The sequence below is a fragment of the Macaca thibetana genome, chromosome 13 (genome assembly GCF_024542745.1).
Source record: "Macaca thibetana thibetana isolate TM-01 chromosome 13, ASM2454274v1, whole genome shotgun sequence".
Taxonomy (NCBI): Eukaryota; Metazoa; Chordata; class Mammalia; order Primates; family Cercopithecidae; genus Macaca; species Macaca thibetana.
In genome coordinates this window covers 68,839,151-68,862,999 of record NC_065590.1, presented here as the reverse complement: position 1 = coordinate 68,862,999, position 23,849 = coordinate 68,839,151, and the positions used below count along the sequence as shown (strand labels likewise).

Here is a 23,849-nt window from a genome sequence, read left to right as displayed (position 1 = left end):
TGACAGAGCCACTGCACTCCAGCCTGGGCAACAAGACTAGCCCCTATCTCGGGGGGGTGGGGGGGGTGGAATTAAAGAAAAAAATATAAAAAGATAAAAAAAGATTAGGAAATGGCAAAAATCAACTCCCCAATTCTGATAAAGGTAAAATTAAACCAACTTTTGGCATCCCACAAATTCATTCATTGAAATGTTTAAAAAGCTCCCCATTTACTGCGCCAACTTTCCTCCTTTAATGAGTTTCTTTATAGAAGGCTTTCAAATTTCTAAAGTGCATTTATAGGTTTTACCTCTTTAATAAAAAAAAAAAAGAAAGAAAGAAAGAAATGGCTGGGTATGGTGGCTGATGCCTGTAATCCCAACACTTGGGAAGCCGAGATGGAAGGATCACTTAAGTCCAGGAGTTTGACACTAACCTGGACAAGACAGGGAGACCCCATCTCCACAAAAAAATTTTAAAACTTAGTCAGGCATGGTAGTACACTCCCGTAGTCTTAGTTACTCAAGAGGCTGATTCAGGAAGACTACTTGAGCCAGGGAGGTCAAAACTGCAGTGAGTGGTAATCACGCCACTGCACTCCAGCCTGGGCAACAGGGCAAGACCTCATTTCAAAAAATAGAAACAAAACAAAATTGAAAAAAAAAAATCACTATAAGTTTGCTAGGGTAGATATTAACCACTGGGAAGGGGAAAAAAATGTTACAGAAAAACATTACAGACCCAGGCAGGGTGCAGTGGCTCATGCCTGTAATCCCAGCACTTTGCGAGGCCAAGGCGGGTAGATCACCTGAGGTCAGGAGTTCGAGACCAGCCTGCCCCACATGGTGAAACCCCGTCTCTACTAAAAATACAAAAATTAGCTGGACGTGGTGGCAGACGCCTATAGTCCCAGATACTTGGGGGGCTGAGGCACGAGAATCGCTTGAACCCATGAGGTGGAGATTGCAGTGAGCCAAGATCACGCCACTGTACTCCAGCCTGGGTGACAAAGGGAGACTCTGTCTCAGAATGAATAAATAAATAAATAAATAAATAAAAATAAAACATTACAGACCTAGTATTAAAACCCAAGTCTCCATTCTAAATCCATTTCAAAAGTCATAGGAAGTTTACAGAACTAAAGTTAAAATGTTAAAGATGGATGTAGCTCTAATCACTGTCCATGACTCTATTCTAAAGGATTAAATGAAGGGAAAAATAAGGTTTTATGAGATTCACTGTTAGTACGGTTTCAAGTTAATAGGGTTTTGTTTTTTTTTTTTTTTTTTTTTTTTTTTTTGGCAATCCTGTGCATAACAGATCCAAGTTAGATTTTGCAGATTTACTGTTTGAAAAGCCAATGCACTATACAGTCAAGTCAGCCCTCCATATCTATGGGTTCTACATCCATGAATTCAACCAACCAGGAATAGAAAAATTCTTTAATTGCATCTGTACTGAACATGCACAATTTTTTCTTGTCATTATTCCCTAAGCATACAGTATAACAATGATTTACATTGTATTAGGTATTACAGTCTAGAGATTAAAGTATATAGGAGGATGTACATAGGTTCTATGCAAATACTATACCATGTTATACCAGGGACTGGAGCATCCTTGAATTCTGTCATCAGAGGAAGGTCCTGGAACTAATCTCCCATGGATACCAAGGGACAAGCATACTTGGAAACTGCTGTAACTACTCACATGAAATCCTATACTTGAAATAAACAATTCCAGAAGAACTACTTTGCCCCCAGGATTAAACTGTCTAAAATGCACGTTTATTAAAATGAAGATAGCTAAGAAGCATGAATATATAATCATATCTTATGTTAAAAACTGAACAAACACCTTCCAAGTTGCCTATTTTGAAAATTACTTTTTAGTTCAAAGGTTCATCTTAAATAACCACCCGTTATAGTAACCACCACCTCCAACAGACTATTTGGCACTGGGTTAAGCACTTTTAACACATTTGATACTTACAATAACTCTATCATGAACATATTATCAACATTTTACAGCTAAAATTTAAAATTTGCCTACCACCCTTGCCCAAACTAAATCTCTGTCCACATTACAGGAAAAATGATAACTTTTTATTGCAAATATACACATTATATATAATAGCATAATAACACAAGTAGCCACACTGGTACATTGTTACATATATGTTACTATGCCTTAAGACACTTTTACAAACTGTAAAGCACTACAAAACACTTGTACCCTATCATCTGTTTCCCACGACAGCCTTGTTACAGATTATCACTACTGTATGAGGGCTCAAGGCTCAGAGAGCTTAAGTGAAATCACTCATTTGACTCCTCGTTCTTTTCCCACTACATTATATCCTCCTTATGATTAAAGACGCATTGCCACCACAATCAGAGCATCTTTGCAATGCTGCCACAATCAGAGCATCTTTGCAATAAAAGATAAAATGTACTAGAGATCCTAGATAAGTATCTTTCACCAGTTACATACTTCTCCAACAAGTTATTACAGTTACCTGCCAGCAGGATATCCAGCTAGCCTCTAAGTGGTTGTTTGGGTGCCAATTATAAAGTTGTATGAACAAGAGTTGTATGAATATTACTTTTTATTAAGCTAGTAGCTTAAGCAAGGGAATCCCCTAGATTCTACTTGTACTGATCAGAAGACCAAATCCAAGATCAATCAAAAGTACATACTATCTTCTCGGGAAAACAGAGGATGTTAGTCTTTTATGACTTGAAAGTTGTTTCTAGTAACTATCATCAGACCATACACCACACAGCCATTTGTCTCAGAATAGGTAGTGAAGGTGGCTACTTAAATACACATATTTTTACAAAACTGTATCCAAGTTTAGCAATATGTGTGTACACCCAAGCACATAGAGACATGTTCCATAACTTAGAAAATCATTTGTAAAAGTTATTTTGGCCTTGCACTTCTGAATACTTCATGCTTCTCCATGTCCGTAACAGAATTGTTCTACTTCCTTTACTAATTGTTCTACTTCTTTCTATAATATCTACCAAGTGTTATCCTAATGCCATCATATTTTCAGGTTGGTATTTTCTTCCTGCTATCCTTTTTTTGGGGGGGAAAGAATTTTGCTCTTGTTGCCCAGGCTGGAGTGCACTGGCATGATCTCAGCTCACTACAACCTCTACCTCCCAGGTTCAAGCAATTCTCCTGCCTCAGCCTCCCGAGTAGCTGGGATTACAGGCATGTGCCACTGCAACCTCCACCTCCCAGGTTCAAATGATTCTCCTGCCTCAGTCTCCCAAGTAGCTGGGATTACAGGCATGTGCCACTGCAACCTCCACCTCCCAGGTTCAAGTGATTCTCCTACCTCAGCCTCCCAAGTAGCTGGGATTACAGGCATGCGCCACCACACCCGGCTAATTTTGTATTTTTAGTGGAGACAGGTTTTCTCCATGTTGGTCAGGCTGGTCTCAAACTCCTGACCTCAGGTGATCCACCTGCCTCGGCCTCCGAAAGTGTTGGGATTACAGGTGTGAGCCATCACACTCAGACTGCTATCCATTTTTAAAGCCGTAGAGAAAGCCCTCAAGTGTTCTGTATCACGCGTGGTGTGGAGGACTAACGGATAGGAAGAAACCAACTAGAGTAATGAATTAACCGTGGAATCAAGTTCAGTTATTCTATGTTCACATCTACATTCCTTAAAGTAAATAACTGGCAAATTTTCGAGCAAGTAAATAATACACCTGGACTTTGAAAACCCAAAATGTCTAGAAAATCAGAATACCATTACACTTTAAAAAGAAGAAAGAAAATAAAAAAACTGCTTCACTGCACCTATCTGGAGAAAATCCTTGCTCTGTAAAGCTCTAAACCACCATTACCAAAAAAATGTTTAACTTCTACTCCTATGCCTTACATTTCTGGCTGTTAACTTTAAGAGCCTGCCAAACAGCTTTGCTGACAATTGTGTGTGTCAAACAGGTCTTCCAAATGACCGTTAACAATTTTTTAATACATCTTGCTATGAAGTTCTCAAATTTAAAAAACATATGTTGAACTTCAGCATCATCAAACTAGTTAACCAGTCTCCCCGTATTCTTAGCAGCTGCCTAATACCAACTGTGGAAAAAGCATAATTTTGGAAAAGGTCTAACAATTTCAAGAAAGTTACTTATACTTGTGAATATTCCAAAACTTTAAAGTTACAATACAGTCACAGAAAAACGAATCCTGAAATACACCTATGTGTACTTGACTTAAGGCCATAATCTTATTTTCACTCAGGGTTTCTTTTCCCTTTAATATCTTTACTGTAAGGCAGCTCCTTCTCCCTAAATAATTTTGAAGTATTCCAAAACACTTTACTAAATAGATTTAATCATATCTACAGAATCCTATCAACTTTAAAAGCAAATAAAATGAGGGCTTATTGGCTTTCTAAAGATCCTACATTCCTAAAAGAATAAACACAAATCATCTTCCTAACACTAAACTACTAAAGTGACACTTGAGTCACCCCAACTTGGTGTTTGAAGCTTATTTCTCCAGGAAGCAGAGGGAGACAAACAGTTTCTACACAGTCAAAAATAGATGATTCCCTGTTCATTCACAGCCTGTTTCTTCTTACTTTAAACACAAATCCTACCAACTTCATTTAGTTTTTAACTCATTAATGAGTGACTCGGAGCAAATAAGCAGATATAGGAGCTGTTTTAGGCAATCATTTGCTAGGAATGGCTATCAAGTGAAGGTCTTCCTGCCCCGTCCTAAAAAATAAAGGACAAAAACCTATGAGTAGCAGACAAAAGCATTTATTAAATAATAAATGGTGGGCCCTATTTCAACAATAATCTGAAGAGTATCACCTCTTCTCAAGGTACCACAGCACAAAAACTTTGATAACCATAACTGAAGTATAAATGTATGTTTCTTTTCATAAGGTAAACACACAGAATATTTTGAAACTGCATCTAAAACTCTTACCTCAAAAAAAAGGAAAAGAAGAAAGAAAAGAATACACACATCTTCCCCTAGAGTCCAACCAAAAGAGCGAAATTAATCCATCCGCATTCCAAAACAACTAATTACTTAAGAAATCCAACCAGCACAGATCTAAGGCGAAGCTTCTTCTTTGGTAGTATTTTATTCTACAGAGTGCTACCATTGTACAAACAGTTCTGTCAAGTGTTTTGGTTGGCAGACAATAATAAAATAAGCTTTATTTCCTTTTCTTTCTCCCTTAGCAAAACTCCGGTCTGTCATCACCTCTGACATGCGCCAAGGACTACCGGGAATGATGAAGTATATTTCAAATAAACTTTCCTATTAAAGCGAGTCCTTGTGGTTAATATCATACCAAAATGTTTTACATTGTATCCAGCAAAACATTTACAGACTGTAAAAAAAGGAATCTTAAGACCCGAGCTCGTATTTAGTGTATTTAATAATAAACTCTTATCTTGGCCGTACTTACCAAACCGTAGGCTTTTACTATTTATAAGCCTTTGAAAAAACTTTACGCCTTTCTTAAGTACCATCAAAATTTTCAATCAGGATTTCATGCGATCAATTCGCACCACAGTGCGAGATCAAATGCTAAACTCCTATAAATAGGGGTGTTATGAGTGAGAGGGATACACAACACTGCGCTGCCAACGCAACTGCGTCTTCAAGGGGGCAGGGGCGCTCCTGGTCCACGTACAGTAGGAGCTCACATTCAGCAAAAGCAGGGAGTCAAGGATCAGGTGACTTCACACCACAGACACTTTCAGAGTGATCAGGCCTTACTATCGTCCAAATGACTCGTAAACGGCTCATAACCCCAGTTAGACCGAAAATCTGGACTTGCACCCTAGCCACGCACAACCCGCGCGAATGGGTTCGGGAGCCGAGGAGCCCCGAAACGCGAGCCCGGGGACAGAGCCCTGGCCTGCGGACTGCGGTTCCCTCCAGGAAGGGTGTCTAAGGAGCTTTCGGACCCGGCAGCAAGGTGTCTGCTCCCCGCGCGACCTCCTCCTCCGCGGGGCCCATCGTGCCCCGGCCACCCCTTCCTCCCGGTCCGCGCGAGGGACAGCGAGCGCCCGCCAGCTAACGGGTCGCCCCGCCACGTCCGGAGCTCGCCGGGCAGAGCGGAGCCGCAGCCGACCTCCCCGCGCCCTGGGCATGCGGCCACGGCTCAAGGCCGCCCCCTAAGGTCGGGGCGGACACGGCTGCAGCCACGCGGCGGTCTGGCGGGCAGGGGGCCGGGCCGGGCGCAGACGCGCGCGCCACTGGTTCTCGCAGCAGCTACTGGAGCCGCGGCCCACGAGCAGCCCTTTCAGGCCGCGCGCTGCGGGAGCGCGGGGCGCGGCTGAGGCTAGGCCCGGCGGGCAGGCGGGGCGGCGGGAGGAGACCTCAGCCAGCCGCGGACTCCGACCCCGCCGCCTGCGGCCGGTGCCCGCGAGCCCGAGCAGCGAGCGTCCTCTCCCCACCAGGGACCCGCGGCCTCTGCCCCGCTGGCCCGTACCTAGGGAGGTCGTGGACGAGACGTGGTTAACCGCGGCGCTTGGGTCGCTGGTCCGCCGCCGGCGCCGCAGCCCCTGGTGCGGTTGCTGCCCTCGCGCTGCCTCGTCCCCCTCCGCCATCTTGTACCGATTTAAAATTAACTCCCCACTGACGTCAAACGCCGCCGCCGCTTTATCAACCTCCCGGGAGCCGGCGGGGCGGCTGGCGGGTCCTAGCGCCTCCCTCGGCCAGTATCTCCTCGCCCAGTATCTCCTCGCCCTCCCTCCGCCCCCGCCCCGCCCATCGCTCTCTCGCTCCGCCCCCGCCCTGCCCGCCTGCAGATCCGTCTCCCCGGCTCCAAGCTTCTGGTCGGACTGGAGCGGGGATGTCCCTGTCGCCGCCGTCTCACACCCCCACCTCCCTGAGCTGAGCACCACACCCCCTTAGCGCTGGGCCAGGCTGTGCAAACGCAGAAGGGATCTCCACAGAACTAAGTCCCTCCCTCCCAATTCGCTTTACATCTCTAATTGATTCGTGCGTCCTGCACGTGAGGTGGCTTTCGCACCCCTTCTCTCCTTTTCATCGCCCCCTCCTCATCACAGCCATTCCCCTCCTCTCTCCCCACCCACCCCCCAAGATGTTGCCAGCGCCGTGCTTTTCCGCTTGATCTTTTCTCTCCTCACCCAAGTCCCTACTGCTGCTTCCCCTCCTCGCCACCATCCTAAGGTTTGTTTGCATTCGTTCCCCATCTACTTATGAGACCCTCCCCCATCTTCTCAACTGTGTATACGCTGGCCCTGTGCTCCTAGCACCTAGCAGAAGCAAGCCACAAAGCACTCTAATCGTAAAATGAATCGTGGCAGGTTCTTTCCTAATTGTGATGAACCTTCTTCTGGGGATCCAGTAACATCCAGTAGAAAGTTCAGGTCACTTTTTAAAATACAAGTCAGCCTGTGGAGGCGTCTGTGAAACATGATCCCTTTGGATTTTTACCATGCTTCCAGCTGCATTAGAAATTCCTCTTCTCCAGTAAAAACAGATGTCCGGGTGTACAAACAGCTGTTTTGTCCAGGTCTTCTCATAAGTCTAACATTCACACCCTGCACGATCTCTAGAAAAGCATTGGTGTTATTGAAGCTTTCAAAATCCCATTTTAGGCAGGGCGTGGTGGCTCACGCCTCCTGGGTTCAAGCAATTCTCTGCCTCAGCCTCCCCAGTAGCTGGGATTACAGTCCCCCGCCACCACACCCTGCTAATTTTTGTATTTTTAGTAGAGACGGGATTTCACCATCTTGGCCAGGCTGGTCTTGAACTCCTGACCTCGTGATCCACCCGCCTCAGCCTCCCAAAGTGCTGGGATTACAGGCGTGAGCCACCGCGCCCGGCCCATCCAAATATATTTCAACAGAATATGGAGTTTGTTCTCATTGTCATATAAATCTAGGTGAATAACTATATACATGTTCTTGGCAATATTCTTTGAGTTACTACGGTTCTAGTTCTGGGACTTGAACCACCTCCACAATCCAAAGAACAGTTACCCTTCCCCCTCCTTCATATTGGTGACAGGCTCTTTATCAACTTGTTAAGTGATATTCCTCTTATGTCCTTGTGATATATGATTTGGAGAGCTCACTTTGTCAAGACATCTTCTGTTTTATCATTGGCCTGAAAAACATAGTATTGAAAAGGAAGAAGAAGAAGGAGAAGGAGGAGGAGGAGAAGAAGGGCAAACAATCTTCACAAGGATTGTTCTACAAAGATTTATTTGCTGTCATTTACTCACTAAACAACATTTGCTTAGGCACATGGAAAAAAGAAACCATTTACAAACAGCACAGCATAGGCTGTTTACTAAATTAAGGTTGATACAGTCAATGACAACAAAAATCTACCTGAATCCTTACCAAACTGCAGTATTTACCTAAGCCAGATCACTCTCTATGCTTAGCATAGGCACTCCTTTGGAAGATATTGAACATCTTACATGTAATAAAAGACCTTATGGTTTCTTTCACTGTGCCTTCGATTTTAAGGACTTCAATTCTATCTACTAATCTAGGCTGCCACCCTGTGTGTTTCGTGTTTTGCTTTGCTTTGCTCTTTTTTTTTTTTCCCCTTGCCTATGTTCTTCTCTTTTTGGTGTTTTGCCTATCTTGTCTCCCAAACCCACTCTCTCCCCAATCTGTGGTTACTATACCTGAATCAAGAGAAGTCAAACCCTTACTGAAAAAAAAAAAAAAAAAAAAAAAAAAACACAGCTTGGTGGTTCATGCCTGTAATCCCAGCACTTTGGGGACCAAGGTGGGAGGATCACCTGAAATCAGGAGTTCAAAACTAGCCTGGCCAACATGGTGAAACCCCATCTCCACAAAAATACCAAAATTAGCCAGGCATGATGGCGGGTGCCTGTAATTCCAGCTACTTGGGAGGCTGAGGTGGGAGAATCACTTGAACCTGGGAGGCGGAGGTTGCAGTGAGCTGAGATCATGCCATTGCACTCCAGCCTGGATGGCAGAGTGAGACTCCATCTCAAAAAAAAAAAAAAGGCTGACCCTGGGTACATTGCCTGTGAGTTAGCCCTGCTCCGCAAGAAGCGATACCGTTCGAAAAAGATTGCTGCCTGACACCACCAGCTCAAAAAACAGAATTAATTAATTAATTTTTTGCTGTCCAGAAAAAAGTCAGTGATTCCTAAGGAAATTTTTTCCCTGCCACCTCTCAGGGAGACATTCCTTCTTATAAGTCTCCTATGGGAAAGCACAGGGTACTGAGAATATGAGAACTGACAAGAACTTGCCCTAGATCATTTTAACCTTCATGGAGATGGTGTAAGATAGAAGGAATGGGCCAGGCGGCGCGGTGGCTCATGCCTGTCATCCCAGCACTTTGGGAGAACAAGGTGGGTGGATCCCTTGAGCTAAGGAGTTTGAGACCAACCTGGGCAACATAATGAAACCCTGTCTCTACAAAAAATACAAAAATTAGCCAGGCACGCACCTGTAGTCCCAGGTGCTGAGGAGGCCAAGGTGGGAGGATTGCTTGAGCCCATGAAGTCAAGGCTGTAGTGAACCAAGATCATACCACTGCACTCTAGCCTGGGTGACCAAAAAAAAAAAAAAAAGATAGAAGGAAAGGTCCCCCCTGTGAGAGGTAGCAATTTAGATATCCATTTGTGGCAACCACTCTCTTGCCTGGGGTGGTATCAGATGGATAGGGCAAGGTTAGAGTAGGGAAAAGCCAAAGACAAATATAAAGCAGTGTTGTCAATAGAAAAGGTGTTGGATATTGCTGAGGCTGAAATGAGATAAACTACACTCTCTGAGAATGAAAAAGGCTGTTTATGTTGCGGGCAAATCGCATCTCTGCAGACCTTGTTATCTTTTCAGTGATGTGTTTCCTGGAAGTTTTGTTTAAGCTACACCCTGCTTGCAAACTGTTGCTCCTGAAGATATGTATTTTCTTGTGCAAGAATGGTTTACAGAAATGAAGAAGTTGTTTCTCTGAGACTATGTGGAGTTCTGGACACAGGCAGAGCTGCTTCAGGGCCCAGGTTACAAAAAGCAGAACAGGGCTGGTAAATTGGCCTCAGAGACCTGAAGCACTGGAGGTACTACCAAGCAATGTGCTTGACCCGGTCGCCGATATTCTCATGATGGACTCTGTAGGCTCCGTTCATTGACCTGAGGGGTAGAGACCACTGATTTGTCCCAGAACTTGTACAGTGACTGTGGCTAATGAACTGATTTGCCACAGGCGAGGCTTCCTGTGGGGGAGGGGCCCGGGAGGAAATATTTTGTAGGGAAAGAGGGAAATCGGAGTTTCTGCTGGGGTAGATGTGAACAAGAAAACGGACTCTGGTCTTGACTTTCTCTTTGTACTTGAAAAGTAAGTAAATAGAAGAGAATAGCATAGGGACTCTGGGTTATTGACTGGCAGAAAAATTTTATTTGTATCCAAAGCTAGTGATTCAGGGTCTAAGAAGACCTTCTAAGAGAGATCAAATTAAGAACATCAAGAATTGCTGGGTACGGTAGCTCACGCTACTTTGGTACCCCAAAGTGTTGGGAGGCCAAGGGGGGGTGGATCACAAGGTCAAGAGTTTGAGAGCTGGCCTGGCCAACATGGTGAAACCCAGTCTCTACTAAGAGTACAACAAGTAGCCAGGCATGGTGGCACGTGCCTGTAGTTCCCGTTACACAGGAGGCTGAGGCAGCAGAATTACTTGAACCAGGGAGGCGGAGGTTGCAGTGAGCCGAGATCCCACCGCTGCACTCCAGCCTGTCTAGAAAAAAAAAAAAAAAAAAAAAAAAACAAGAAAGGAAAAGAACATCAAGGGTTTCTGGGGCTAATATTTGTTGTAGGAGCCTGGACATGGGCGCATACCTCTCTTCAAAGGCATGTATTAGCCCCATATGAAACACTGTGGGTAGATGGGTTTCTGCCTGGGTTTACTGCTTAATATTAGGTGTTCTTTTTTTTCTTTTCCTTTTTTTTTTACTTTCTTTCTTTTTTTTTTTTTTTTTTTTTTTGAGACAGAGTCTTGCTCTGTCGCCCAGACTGGAATGCAGTGGCACGATCTCGGCTCACTGCAAGCTCAGCCTCCCAGGTTCATGCCATTCTCCTGCCTCAGCCTCCCAAGTAGCTGGGACTACAGGCACCCGCCACCATGCCTGGCTAAGTTTTTTTTATATTTTTAGTAGAAACAGGGTTTCACCATGTTAGCTAGGGATGGTCTCGATCTCTTAACCTCGTGATCCACCCGCCTCAGCCTCCCAAAGTGCTGGGATTACAGGCATGAACCACCGCGCCCAGCCAAAGTTCTTTTTTTTCTAGAGCAAGGGATAGACAGCTGTCCCTTGTTAATGCAAGAGGGAAATAATGATCCTTCCTAGCCGTATTCCTCTGCAGGGGCAATGACTTAAACTGGGATACATGAGTATCAGAAGGGCTTAGTGGAAAGAACAGCAGCTTTGAGTTCACACCCCAGCTCTATCTACCTCGTGGTTTTATGACCAAGATCATTAACCTCTCTGACCTTCAGTTTCCTCTGCTGTAAAAAGTAAAGGTCTCTTCCTTGCCTTTTTCATTATGATTATAGATCACATAGATAAAGTAGCCCAGTGCTGGCACATGGCAATAAATGATAGCCATCGTGAGCTCCAATAAAACAGCTCTTTTAAGTCTAAGAAGGGATTAAAGAGCAAGAACACAATTAGTAATAATACCTGTTCATAATTTCCTTTAATCTACGAAATACTTTCATGAGGCAAGGATTGTTGACATCATCCTCACCATCAGCATTCTACAGAAACAGGGACTTTAAAATGTTACATAATTGCTTCAAGGCCGTATGACTAGTAAATTGAAGAGCTGAAATTTGAACCACTGAATTCTGTCTGTTCTGAGAGCCCATGTTCTTTTTATCTTTTTCTTTTTTTTTTTTTTTTTTTTTGAGACAGAGTCTCGCTCTGTTAGCCAGGCTGGAGTGCAGTGGTGCGATCTCAGCTCACTGCAACCTCCACCTCCCAGATTCAAGCAATTCTCCTGCCTCCGCCTCCCGAGGAGCTGGGACTACAGGCACATGCCACCATGCCCGGATAATTTTTTGTATTTTTAGTAGAGGTGGGGTTTTACTGTTAGCCAGGGTGGCCTCGATCTCCTGACCTCATGATCCACCCACCTCCGCCTCCCAAAGTGCTGGGATTACAGGCGAGAGCCACTACGCCTGGCGAGAGCCCATGTTCTTTTTTTTTAAGACAGGGTCTTGGTCCCGGCGCGGAGTGAGACTCCGTTTCAAAAAAAAAAAAAAAAAAAAGACAGGGTCTCACTCTGTCCACTAGGCTGGAATGCAATGGTGCGATCTCGGCTCACTGCAACCTCCACCTCCCGGCTTCCAGTGATTGTCCTGCCTCAGCCTCCCGAGTAGCTGGGATTACAGGTACATGCCACCATGCCTGGCTACTTTTTGTATTTTTAATAGAGATGGGGTTTCACCACATTGGTCAGGCTGGAGCCTATGTTCTTAACCATGTATCTTCAGATAACAGACTAGCATTGTGGCTAGGTACTGAAAACTCTATAATCACCTTCTACAGACAACTAAATAGCTAGAAGCATGGCTTCTGGGTGTCCAGGAGACTGTTTTGAATAGCTGGAGAGGACAAGGTTCAGATTTAGGTCACCCATGATCAAGATAACCAGCACTGTCTTAGATGCAATTGGTAGCTCCTACTTGAACGACTGACTTCTATAGAGTTCATAGGTGTCTTATAGTTACTGAAATGATTTAGTAGCAGGAGGAACAAAAGTTCAAATCCAGAAACTGGACTTGTTTATGTTCTGAAAAGTAGATAGATACTGGTTTTTTAATTACAATTCTCATACAAAAGAACACTGGCAGGAACTCTAGGCACAGTATAATATCCTATAGTACATTTTAAAAAATAAAAATGAAGGAGTAGCCAGGCACAGTGGCTCACGCCTGTAATCCCAGCACTTTAGGAGGCCGAGGTAGGCAGATCACCTGAGGTTGGGAGTTTGAGATGGGCCTGACCAACATGGAGAAACCCGATGTCTACTAAAAATACAAAATTAGCTGGGTGTGGTGGCGCACGCCTGTAATTCCAGCTACTCAGGAGGCTGAGGCAGAAGAATCGCTTGAACCTGGGAAATGGAGATTGCCATGAGCCAAGATCGTGCCATGGCACTCCAGCCTGGGCAACAAGAGCGAAACTCAGTCTCAAAAATTAAATAAATAAAAACAAAAAAATAAAGGAGTGAAAGTAAACACCAGGACACAGAAAATGTGCTTGTAGCTTGAAGCAAACATTGCCATGTGCTTTAGGTTCCTCTGAAAACGGGGTAATGAATGGTATCCTCCTTGGACAACCTATCTGGACCACGCCTCATGTGTTTCTCATAACTTGCCTGCCCCCAGGAATGCCTTTGAAATCAGTGGGAAATCCAGACTTCATAGAAGCAACTGCATATCTTGGCCTCTTTTAAGATTAAGACAATATATACATTGGCCTTATTACAGCCAACATAACCTCTCTGTAAGAGAGCAGCCAAATCTTTGTTTCCAACTCACACTCAAGCTTAATTCCTAACTTCTAAAAACTGGCTGGCTGATTGGGAGGAAGAAACACTATACCTTGACAATGTCTTAGAGTCACTGTCCATGTCATAACCTATTTAATTATTGGATTCACTGCCACTAGAGTCGTTTCATTATACTTTGATAGTGAAATCTGTACTCACCTCAAACACTGCCTCCCAGCCTCACACCATTTCTCCCCTTCCCAAATATTTTTGGGGTTTGTCTTCAATTATAAATGCTCAGAATATGAGTTCCATCTTTTCATTTTCCCAATAGTTCTTTGTTCAGACTCAAATATTGCATGTAATGCCACTGCCACTTGGTCGGCCTGGCAAATATTTATCTTTCAAGCTTATCCTGATCACCCTCCAAGAAGGCTAGCTATAATAAGATGTAATAGCCGGGCGTGGTGGCTCAAGCCTGTAATCCCAGCACTTTGGGAGGCCGAGGTGGGTGGATCACGAGGTCAGGAGATCGAGACCATCCTGACTAACATGGTGAAACCCCGTCTCTACTAAAAATACAAAAAACTAGCCGGGCGTGGTGGCGGGCGCCTGTAGTCCCAGCTACTCGGAGGCTGAGGCAGGAGAATGGCGTAAACCCGGGAGGCGGAGTTTGCAGTGAGCCGAGATCGCGCCACTGCACTCCAGCCTGGGCAACACAGTGAGACTCCGTCTCAAAAAAAAAAAAAGAAAAAAGAAAAGAAAAAAAAGATGTAATAAAATGATTGTTGCTTTAAGACATTTTGTTTTGTAACTGGAGAGCAGCCAAATATTTCCTTTCATCTCTGTAATTTGTTATAGAACAATAGGTAACCAGAACACATATCCAGGGTGTCATACCAATATATAAACATATATATGTGGTAAATGCATAAGCAAATACATAGCAATAATAAGCTCTGAATTCAGATAGTGCTAATCACTCTCTGATAAAATTACTTGTTTGCTTCTGCTGTCTAAAGCAGTGGTTCTTAATTTTTTCATATTGTTTTATTTTACAGTGATACAAATGACAAATAGCACTCACCAACAGGACATGTTCCATAGGTGTGACCCAATATCCATTGGTGACCACTGTAAATGAGCCTATGTGCCATGTAGCTCCTATCAGGAACAGATTTAGTATTTTGGGGGGCCTGAAGCTTCTACAAGTTTGAGGAATTTCTTTAAGAAAACAAATTGTGAGGCAAGGTGTGATGGCTTATGTACGTAATCCCAGCACTTTGGGAGGCCGAGGCAGGTGGATCACTTGAGTTCCAGACCAACCCAAGCAACATGGCAAAACCCCATCGATACAGAAAATACAAAAAGCCATGTGTGGTGGTGCACACCTGTATTCCCAGTTACTTGGGAGGCTGAGGTGAGAGGATCACTTGAGCCCAGGAAGTTGAGGCTGCAGTGAGCCGACATTGTGCCACTGCACCCCGGCCAGGGCAATGGGAGTGAGACCCTGTCTTGAGAAAAAAAAAAAAAAAAAAAAAAAAACCCACAAAAAACAAACTGTGAAAGTAAATGCTGGCCGGGCGCGGTGGCTCGATCCTGTAATCTCAGCACTTTGGGAGGCCAAGACGGGTGGATCACCAGGTCAGGAGATCGAGACCATCCTGGCTAACACGGTGAAATACCGTCTCTACTAAAAATACAAAAAATTAGCCAGACGTGGTAGCAGGTGACTGTAGTCCCAGCTACTCGGGAGGCTGAGGCAGGACAATGGCGTGAACCCGGGAGGCGGAGCTTGCAGTGAGCTGAGATCTGGCCACTGCACTCCAGCCTGGGCGACAGAGCGAGACTCCGTCTCAAAAAAAAAAAAAAAAAAAAAAAAAGAAAGTAAATGCTTATTGCATAAGAAAAGAAATCCCCTCAAAATCTCAAATTTTATCTAACACATACCACAAACATTACAAACATACAGAAAAATAATTTTTTTATTTATTAACTTCATGGCATACCTTTCTAAAACCACATTTTCTGGCCAGGTGAGGTGGCTCACGCCTGTAATCCCAGCACTTTGGGAGGCCAAGGCAGGTGGATCACGAGGTTAGGAGATCGAGACCAGCCTGGCTATCATGGTAAAACACTGTCTCTACTGAAAAAAATACAAAAAAAATTAGCTGGGCGTGGTGGCGGGCACCTGTAGTCCCATGTAGTCCCAGCTACTCAGGAGGCTGAGGCAGGAGAATGGCATGAACCTAGGAGGCAGCAGAGTTTGCAGTGAGCCGAGGTCACACCACTGCACTCCAGCCTGGGCAACAGAGCAAGACTCTGCCTCAAAAAAATAAAATAAAATAAAATAAAATAAAACCACATTTTCTTTTTTCTTTTTCTTTTTTTTTTTTAAACAGAGTCTTCTCAGCTCTTTTGCCCAGGCTGGAGTATAGTGGTACAATCTCAGCTTACTGCAACCTCCACCTCCCAGGTTCAAGGGATTCTCCTGCCTCAGCCTCCTGCATAGCTGAGATTACAGGTTCACCACCACACCCAGCTCATTTTTGTATTTTTAGTAGAGACAGGGTTTTGCCGTGTGGGCCAGGCTGGTCTTGAACTCCTGACCTCAAGTGATCCACCTGCCTCGGCCTCCCAAAGTGCTGGGATTACAGGCATGAGCCAACTCGCCCAGCCTACACCATTTTTTCTGACTTTTTTGCTGTATAGCCTTTGACTCTTCATATTATGCCAATTTGGGGATATCATTTTCTAAACAGAGAATAGAAAGGCAATTCAGTTTTTCCTGTAGTGTAGTGAATAAAGTTTTTATTTATCTGTGACTTAGAAAATTCTCTTTCAGTCTGGGTGTGGTGGCTCACGCTTGTAATCCCAGCATTTCAAGAGGCCAAGGTGGGCTAATGCTTGAGCCCAGGAGTTCAAGACCAGCCTGGGCAACATAGAGAAACCCCATCTCTCAAAAAAATATAAAAATTAGCCAGGTGTGATGGTGTGCACCTGTAGTCCCCGCTACTCGGGAGGCTGAGGTGGAAGAATTACTTGAGCCAGGGAGGTTGAAGTTGCTGTGAGCCATGATCGTGCCACTGCACTCCAGCATGGGTGACACAATGAGACCCTATCTCAAAAAAGAAGAAAGAAAGAAAGAGAGAAAGAGAGAAAGGAAGGAAAGAAGGAAGGAAGAAACGGAAGGGAAGGGAAGGGAGAGAAAGAGAGAGAGAGGGAGGGAGGGAGAGAGGGAGGCAAAAGAAAAGGACTCAGCAAATTAAAAATGATGGTTCATGGTGGTTAGGTGGAAATGGGCCTTAGTCATCCCTTCTTAGCTTCCCTTGGCTGGGACCCAGAGGTCACCACACTCACTATAGAGGATTAGGGAGGTAGCTGAGTTAAGAACCAGAGGTCATCATAGTGGTACAGAGGTGTTCAGTCTATGCCAGGAATCAGATGGATGCTGTAGGTAAGATTAAGACAGGTACACCAAGGAGACCTGAATCACAAAAAGGAGCACCAGGTCCTGGGTAAAAACCAAAGAACAAAGCATAGGGTCAGCTCCAATTCCAGGGATATGAGCACAAGGGACCCAGGAACCAGACTAGCCAACCCACCTCACAGTAGAGCCCACCAAAGCCCCACACAAGAGCACTAGGATCCAGGCACACATCCCAGGCATCCTCCCTACTGCTAGGTGGTCACACGAGAAAGCTTCCCACCCTGTCTGCAATCTTGTTCCTTTAACTGTTGTTCTAGGAAGGAGTAGAAACAACGGAGCCTAAGATACCCAGAATCAGATTCTCAAGTCACAGAGGAAGCTCGCTAGAATCGTCTGCTAATACTTAATATAACATCTAACATTTATTAGGTACTTATATGTGCCAGGAATTCATATGAAGTAATAATTTATTACTTTTTTTTCTTTTTTTTTCTTTTTTTTTTTGAGAGGGAGTTTCACTCTTGTCGCCCAGGCTAGAGTGCAATGGCATGATCTCGGCTCACTGCAACCTCTGCCTCCTGGGTTCAAGCAATCCTCCTGCCTCAGCCTCCTGGGTAGCTGGGATTACAGATGTGTACCACCACTTCCGCCCATTTTTTAATTTTTAATAGAAACAGGATTTCACCATGTTGGCCAGGCTGGTCTTGAACTCCTGACCTCAGGTGATCCACCTGCCTTGGCCTCCCAAAGTGCTGGGATTATAGGCTTGAGCCACCACGCCTGGCCTACTTTTTTTTTTTTCCAGTTAAACTTCACAATAATTCTAAAACAGAGACACTCTTACATTTAATATTTTATGCTGAGAAACCTGAAGCCAAGAGAAATTAAATAATTTGCCCCAGACTACCCAGTGTAAAAAATAGTGGAGTTGGGCTTTGACCCCACAGATAGAACTCTGGGGTTCACACTCGGACTACTAAACTCTGTTGCCTGTCGTAGCTTGAAGAACTCCAGATGTATGATACAAATAACTCCTTGGAGTTGGCCTAACCATTCGCCACCACAGCTCCCTTCTTTGAATTAGGATTTAGGTGATGAACAAACCATCCAAGGGTTCAGAGTTGTCAACTCTCCACTGTTGAGTCAAAGATCTTGTTGAATACCTATAGTATTTCCATTGGGCTTTTTTTTTTTTTTTTTGCCACCACCATCACCATGTGACATCAATGGCAGATCTCAGAAGATAAAATGAGTGCTGCTCCAATGTATTCAGTCTGCTTCTCAAATTCAGAGCGCAAGTTGCTTAGTTGCTGGAAAAGCATTGTATGCCTGCCGTCACTACTCTGTGGATACCACACTGGGGCTGTTACCCATTGCATTGAGTTACAAAGGCATTGCAGGGCCTATGTGACTTAGGTGGACCTCTACCCTGCTTTTGTTGCCCAATGCAATGCCTATGTGACTTAGCAAAATTCCTACTCTGCTTTGACTCTGCATATTTTCAGAAAACAAGGACCAGGTGCAGTGGCTCATGCCTGTAATCCCAGCACTTTGGGAGGCCGAGGTGGGCGGATCACTAGGTCAGGAGTTCAAGAGCAGCCTGACCAACATAGTGAAACCCCATCTCTACTAAAAATACAAAAATTAGCCAGGCATGGTGGCACGCGCCTGTAATCCCAGCTACTCAGGAGGCTGAGGCAGGAGAATCGCTTGAACCCGGGAGGCAGAGGTTGCAGTGAGCCAAGATCGTGCCACTGTACTCCAGCCTGGGCGACAGAGCAAGACTCCGTCTCAAAAAAAAAAAAAAGAAAACAGGATGTCTGTGATCAAAGGTTTCTTCTTAGGCAGCTTACTCCACCTCTGAAGAACCTCTAACTTCATTATAATCCAATTTCCATACTAAATGACACTCCCATGGGCGCCATGACAGTTGACAATTACCATGATAACAACAGGAGGAAACCAAAAAAGGACAAAAGGGAGGCAGTTCCTTGATTCCAAGTAAATCTCTGTCCCTTCCCAAGAAAAAGCAGAAATATACCTCTCCTCGATGTTAATGCCCAACCCCTTCATCAAGAATACCCTATATGCGTAACTTCCCAGTTCCCAGGAGCCGAGAAGTTGATTTGTGAGCTATGCTCCCACTTCTCCCATTCCATGGCCATGAAATAAAGCCTGCACTGCTTGACACTCACTCTCACTTTTGTGTGTGCCGAACAGGAAAGAGCCCTTCTTGGGGTAACCAGGAGACCTGGTAGCAGGGTTGTGCTGGCAGCAGCAATCCACCCCTCCAACTTGTACCCATTTTCTGCTCCATTCGAGAAGCCTCTGCAGCATCTCCAGAGCACACTCTCTCCCAGCACAACCATGTGTTGCATATTTTTAGAAATAACCACACTTGCTGTGGGTAACCCAGAGACTGGAGCAACCGGGCTCCAGATTCCAATTCTGAATTTGTGATAAGATCCCTTGAAAATGTGCTTAACCTGGCCGGGCGCGGTGGCTCAAGCCTGTAATCCCAGCACTTTGGGAGGCCGAGACGGGCGGATCACGAGGTCAGGAGATCGAGACCATCCTGGCTAACACGGTGAAACCCTGTCTCTACTGAAAAAAAAAAAAATACAAAAAACTAGCCGGGCGAGATGGCGGGCGCCTGTAGTCCTGGCTACTCGGGAGGCTGAGGCAGGAGAATGGCGTAAACCCGGGAGGCGGAGCTTGCACTGAGCTGAGATCCGGCCACTGCACTCCAGCCTGGGCGACAGAGCGAGACTCCGTCTCAAAAAAAAAAAAAAAAAAATGTGTTTAACCTTTATGCACCTTCATTACCACAAAACTGAAGGGAGTGCAACATACCAGTATCATTTATAGGCTTGTTGGTTGGTTATTTCTTGAGCAAGTGTTGATGTTCATGCGATTCTGCGCCCAGCCTTGCCATCCCCTCCAACACCCCCTCCATCAGCATCTGCTTCCCTCAGCGCTCTCAAGACAGAGCCATATCCTTGCTGCTGCTGACAATGCCCGTAAAGAAAGCCAGGGTCTGTGCCAAGCCTGCAGACTGCTGATGCTCCTAGAGTCTCTGGTCCACTGGGTACCACAGCTGAGAAGAATTCTGTACACAGCCATGCTTTGTTCCTAAGCAATTCTGCTTGTGCCTGAAGATTCCCAAAATCTCTTGTGAATAGTTTTGCAGTTTCTTGCTCTCACCTCTTGCTGGGAATGCCTCAAAGTCTCATGAAGCCAATTCCTCTGTTTCTGGCCTCACCGTTCTAACCATGGGTCTCTGACACCTTCCAAGAGGGCAGGCAGGGAACAGAGACTGTGCCTGTTCCCCACCATTCACCTCTCAGGCCTTGCTTGCAATGAATCCTATCTGTCTTCCCCACAAGGGCCTGGATGTTTGACCAATCCAGCACAAAACAAGGAGACAACAGTAGGTGAAAACCGACACTGGGAGGGGGGAGGCAAGAGCTGAAAGGGACTTGAAAAAGAAATATTGTCCTCACCAGCTATATTTTGGCCCCAGCTTGGTAGGTCAAAGTTGCCCCATAACAGATGTTTATAATAATCATAGTTAGTAATTTCAGCATAGATTAAGTATTTTCCTCGTGTTCTTATTTTAAATAGGGAGAACCAAGAACGTGCAGGTCCATATGGGAAAACAGCATTTTTAGATTCTAGTTCATGGGCATATTTAAATCTGAAGATCAAGACTTATACCACCCTTGTATCCCAAATTAGGGCTCTCTCCTCACGTACGTTCATGTTTTCCTTTATTTCATCCTTAATTGATGGTGACTGAGAGGATTTTATCACATACAGATCAATGACAAAAAAGCTAGAAGGAATTCACCATGTCTGTAGGTTGGGTACTTGTTCTCTACAAGATTGGCAGGTTATTTCTCTCATAAAAATTGCAATTGTGTAAAAGAACACAGAATCTTTCAGTCTAATTCTTTGACAAGGAGAACTACTATTGAGTGGTTTTAATATCATAATGCTTATATGAAAACTGGAGAGCTGGTAGCCATTCTTCAGGGGCTGAAAGTGGTGGAGATTAAGCACTATAGTCATAAGACTGCTATGTGGCTATTTCCCCCAAGTAAATCAGGAGAATTCCAGGAGGCCACTGCGGTTCCAGGTACACACCCAGACGCTCTCAGAAGGGTGGAAGAAAAAATAACAGGCCTCTGATGAAAAGTCAGGAAAATGAATATTATGGGATAAAGGAGTTCTTTGTGAGCAGTTGAGAATGGGAAAGAGGGACTAAGAGGAAGTCAGATTTATAAAGGTGTAACTGAAGCAAAGGAGTGTCCATTGTGTGTCCAGTGGAAGGAAAGAGAAATTAGGCACCAAAAATTCTGGAACGAAAAAAAGAGAAATAATGGAATGTACTCGAGTCCAATATGATTCTGGAGAATCCGAACCCAATCACTAAATAATGGAGGTCCCAAGCCCCACAAGCAAAGAATGAAGAATAACATCTTAGTTTCTGGTTTATCCTCTCCAACATTCACTAAAGCAATTCCCCAAAGCAGTAATTTGGCCAGCTATTCATTTCCCCTTGTGGGGCAGGGAGAAGAAGGACGCAGACAAAGAAGGTGGGAGGGAAATAGAAAGGACAACAGCAGCAAATACTTTAATAGAGGAGAGACTTAGGAGGTGCTGCTGGGGAAACAGAAAGAAATGTAGGATCTACAGGGGGCGGGAATCTGGTAGACCCAGCCTGGAGGAGCAGTGTCTGCACTGGGCTTGCAAATAGTGATAATAGCCAAAAGGTACTTTTGTAGGATTGAGATCTTTTGATAATCTGGACCCTTTACACAGTTCAATAAGCATGCTGATTTAAGTCTGAGACTGCAAGGTCAGTCTCAGTGGCTCATCCTGTAATCCCAGAAACTTGGAAGCCGAGGCAGGAGGATCACTTATGGTAGGAGAATTGCTTGAGGCCAGGAGTTGAAGACCAGCTGGGCAACATAGAGAGACTCTGTCTCCATAAAAAAATTTAAAAATTAGCCCAGCATGATGGTGTGCACCTGTAGTCTCAGCAACTAGAGAGGCTGAGGCAAGAGGATCGCTTGAGCCCAGGAGTTCGAGGCTGCAGTGAGCTATGACCATACCACTGCATTCCAGCCCAAGTGGCAGAGACCCTGTCTCGAAAAAAAAAAAAAAAGAAAAGAAAAAAACCCTCCAAGATGGCACTTGATTCCCCACATAGTGCACCTAGGGATATGGCATGGGGCACAAGCTCCCAATCCACCACAGATACCCAAAATAGCTCTCTTCTCCCACCAGTGAGACCTCTGATCACACCCACACCTTCAGCAGGTTCCTCCACACACGGACAGTTGTAACCTGTGGAGGCCTTTTCTTTGAGCATAAAGGCCAACATTAGCATTTATATCCCACCTCTAGTAAGTTCTTTGTGGACACAATCTAGTCTTGAGGAGAAAGCTGGTTTTTTTCAATATTCTAAGTGGAAAATCATTGATAATATATTTTTCAGTTAGGATGCTTTAGGAGAAAGTAACAGAAAACCCAACCAGAAATGGCATCAATAAAAAGGAGACAGTAGGCCGGGCGCTGTGGCTCACACCTATAATCCCAGCAATTTGGGAGGCCGAGGTGGGTGGATCACGAGGTCAGAAGTTCAAGACCGGCCTGGGCAATATGGTTAAACCTTGTCTCTACTAAAAATACAAAAATTAGCCGGGCGTGGTGGCACATGCTGTAGTCCTAGCTACTCGGGAGGCTGAGGGAGAAGAACCACTTGAACCTGGGAGGTGGAGGTTGCAGTGAGCTGAGATCGCACCACTGCACTCTAGCCTGGGTGACAGAGCAAGACTCTGTCTCAAAAAAAATAAAATAAAATAAAAGGAGATGGTAATATCTCATATCACAGTAAGTTCAAAGGTAGGATGGTTTCAGGGTTGGGTTAACTCACTGCTCAATTACAGCATTAAGGCACCTGTTTTGTTTTCCAATTTTCTGCTTTTTCCTTCCTCTATAGGTTGACTTTTGTTCGCATATTTATCCTGCATAGCTCAAACTGTTTGCCAAAGTTGTAAGTGCCCCATAAAGATACAACAGGGGAACAAAAGAGTGTCTATTTTCTGCCTTGAATCTCTTCTTATTAGAAGAAAAATTTCCCAGAAGCCCCCTTAGACTTTCCCTCAGTCTCTTGTGTACTCAGAAGTGATATATATGTCCACTCCTAAACTAATTTCTGGCAAGGAAAATGGACTCACCATGATTAGTTTGATGTAATCAAGGTCCACACTGCTTTGGGCTGGAAACAGTTTTCCCTGAAACATATAAGTGGCCTGATGTCTTAACAAAATTGGGATATTGTTAGCAGGAAGAAGGGTAGAATGGCTGATGGAAGGGCAGCCCGTAATGTCTGTGGCATTGATAAGAACACTGGGCATGACTTCTAAGCACACTCTGACCTACCATCTCCTCTTTTTCTCCTATAATCCACTTGTCACGAGGTAAATGCCCCATTTACTTGGGTATAACTAAAGTAATGAAGGCCTTTATACAACAGGAACCCCTGAGAACCAGTCAAGAATTCTACAGTTCCCAGAGAAATTAATGTGAGTTACATGTGGTTTATACTGAAACATGCCACCAATTGAGAAGCTTAAGTTACACCACTGATGGTGAGAAAGGACCTTCCAGTTACCATTAAGCATCAGCCATGTGCTGTCCTTGTTCTTCCCTTGACCTGGGTTGTGTATAGAGTTCCTGGGTTTTAATGAGGCCTTGCTGCATGGTTGAAAATCCTGTTTATCTTATTGTCACATGTATCCTTATAACCCCCCATAAATTGAAGTGACTTGAATAAATGTTGGGTTTTTCCCTTCAGAAAATCAATTTAGGCAAGGGACTTAGGATTGGGAGACTGAGTGAAACCTGAAGGTTTGTTTT

At 44.6% G+C, this 23,849-nt stretch overlaps 3 protein-coding genes across 3 annotated transcripts in view; 2 read left to right on the top strand and 1 right to left on the bottom strand.

The window, feature by feature from the left end:
* The window catches only part of ATL2 (atlastin GTPase 2), a 79,550-nt gene extending 72,928 nt beyond the window's left edge, over positions 1-6,622 (bottom strand). Inside the window, exon 1 of the mRNA XM_050753380.1 lies at positions 6,471-6,622. Within this exon, the coding sequence (XP_050609337.1) occupies positions 6,471-6,588 (118 nt within the window). The 5' untranslated portion in view covers positions 6,589-6,622. The remainder of the gene's footprint in view (positions 1-6,470) is intronic.
* Positions 1-23,849, top strand: part of MORN2 (MORN repeat containing 2) — a 1,051,609-nt gene that overhangs the window by 521,851 nt on the left and 505,909 nt on the right. The gene's annotated exons all lie outside the window — the stretch shown is intronic.
* Positions 1-23,849, top strand: part of GEMIN6 (gem nuclear organelle associated protein 6) — a 470,738-nt gene that overhangs the window by 42,605 nt on the left and 404,284 nt on the right. The window lies entirely within an intron of this gene.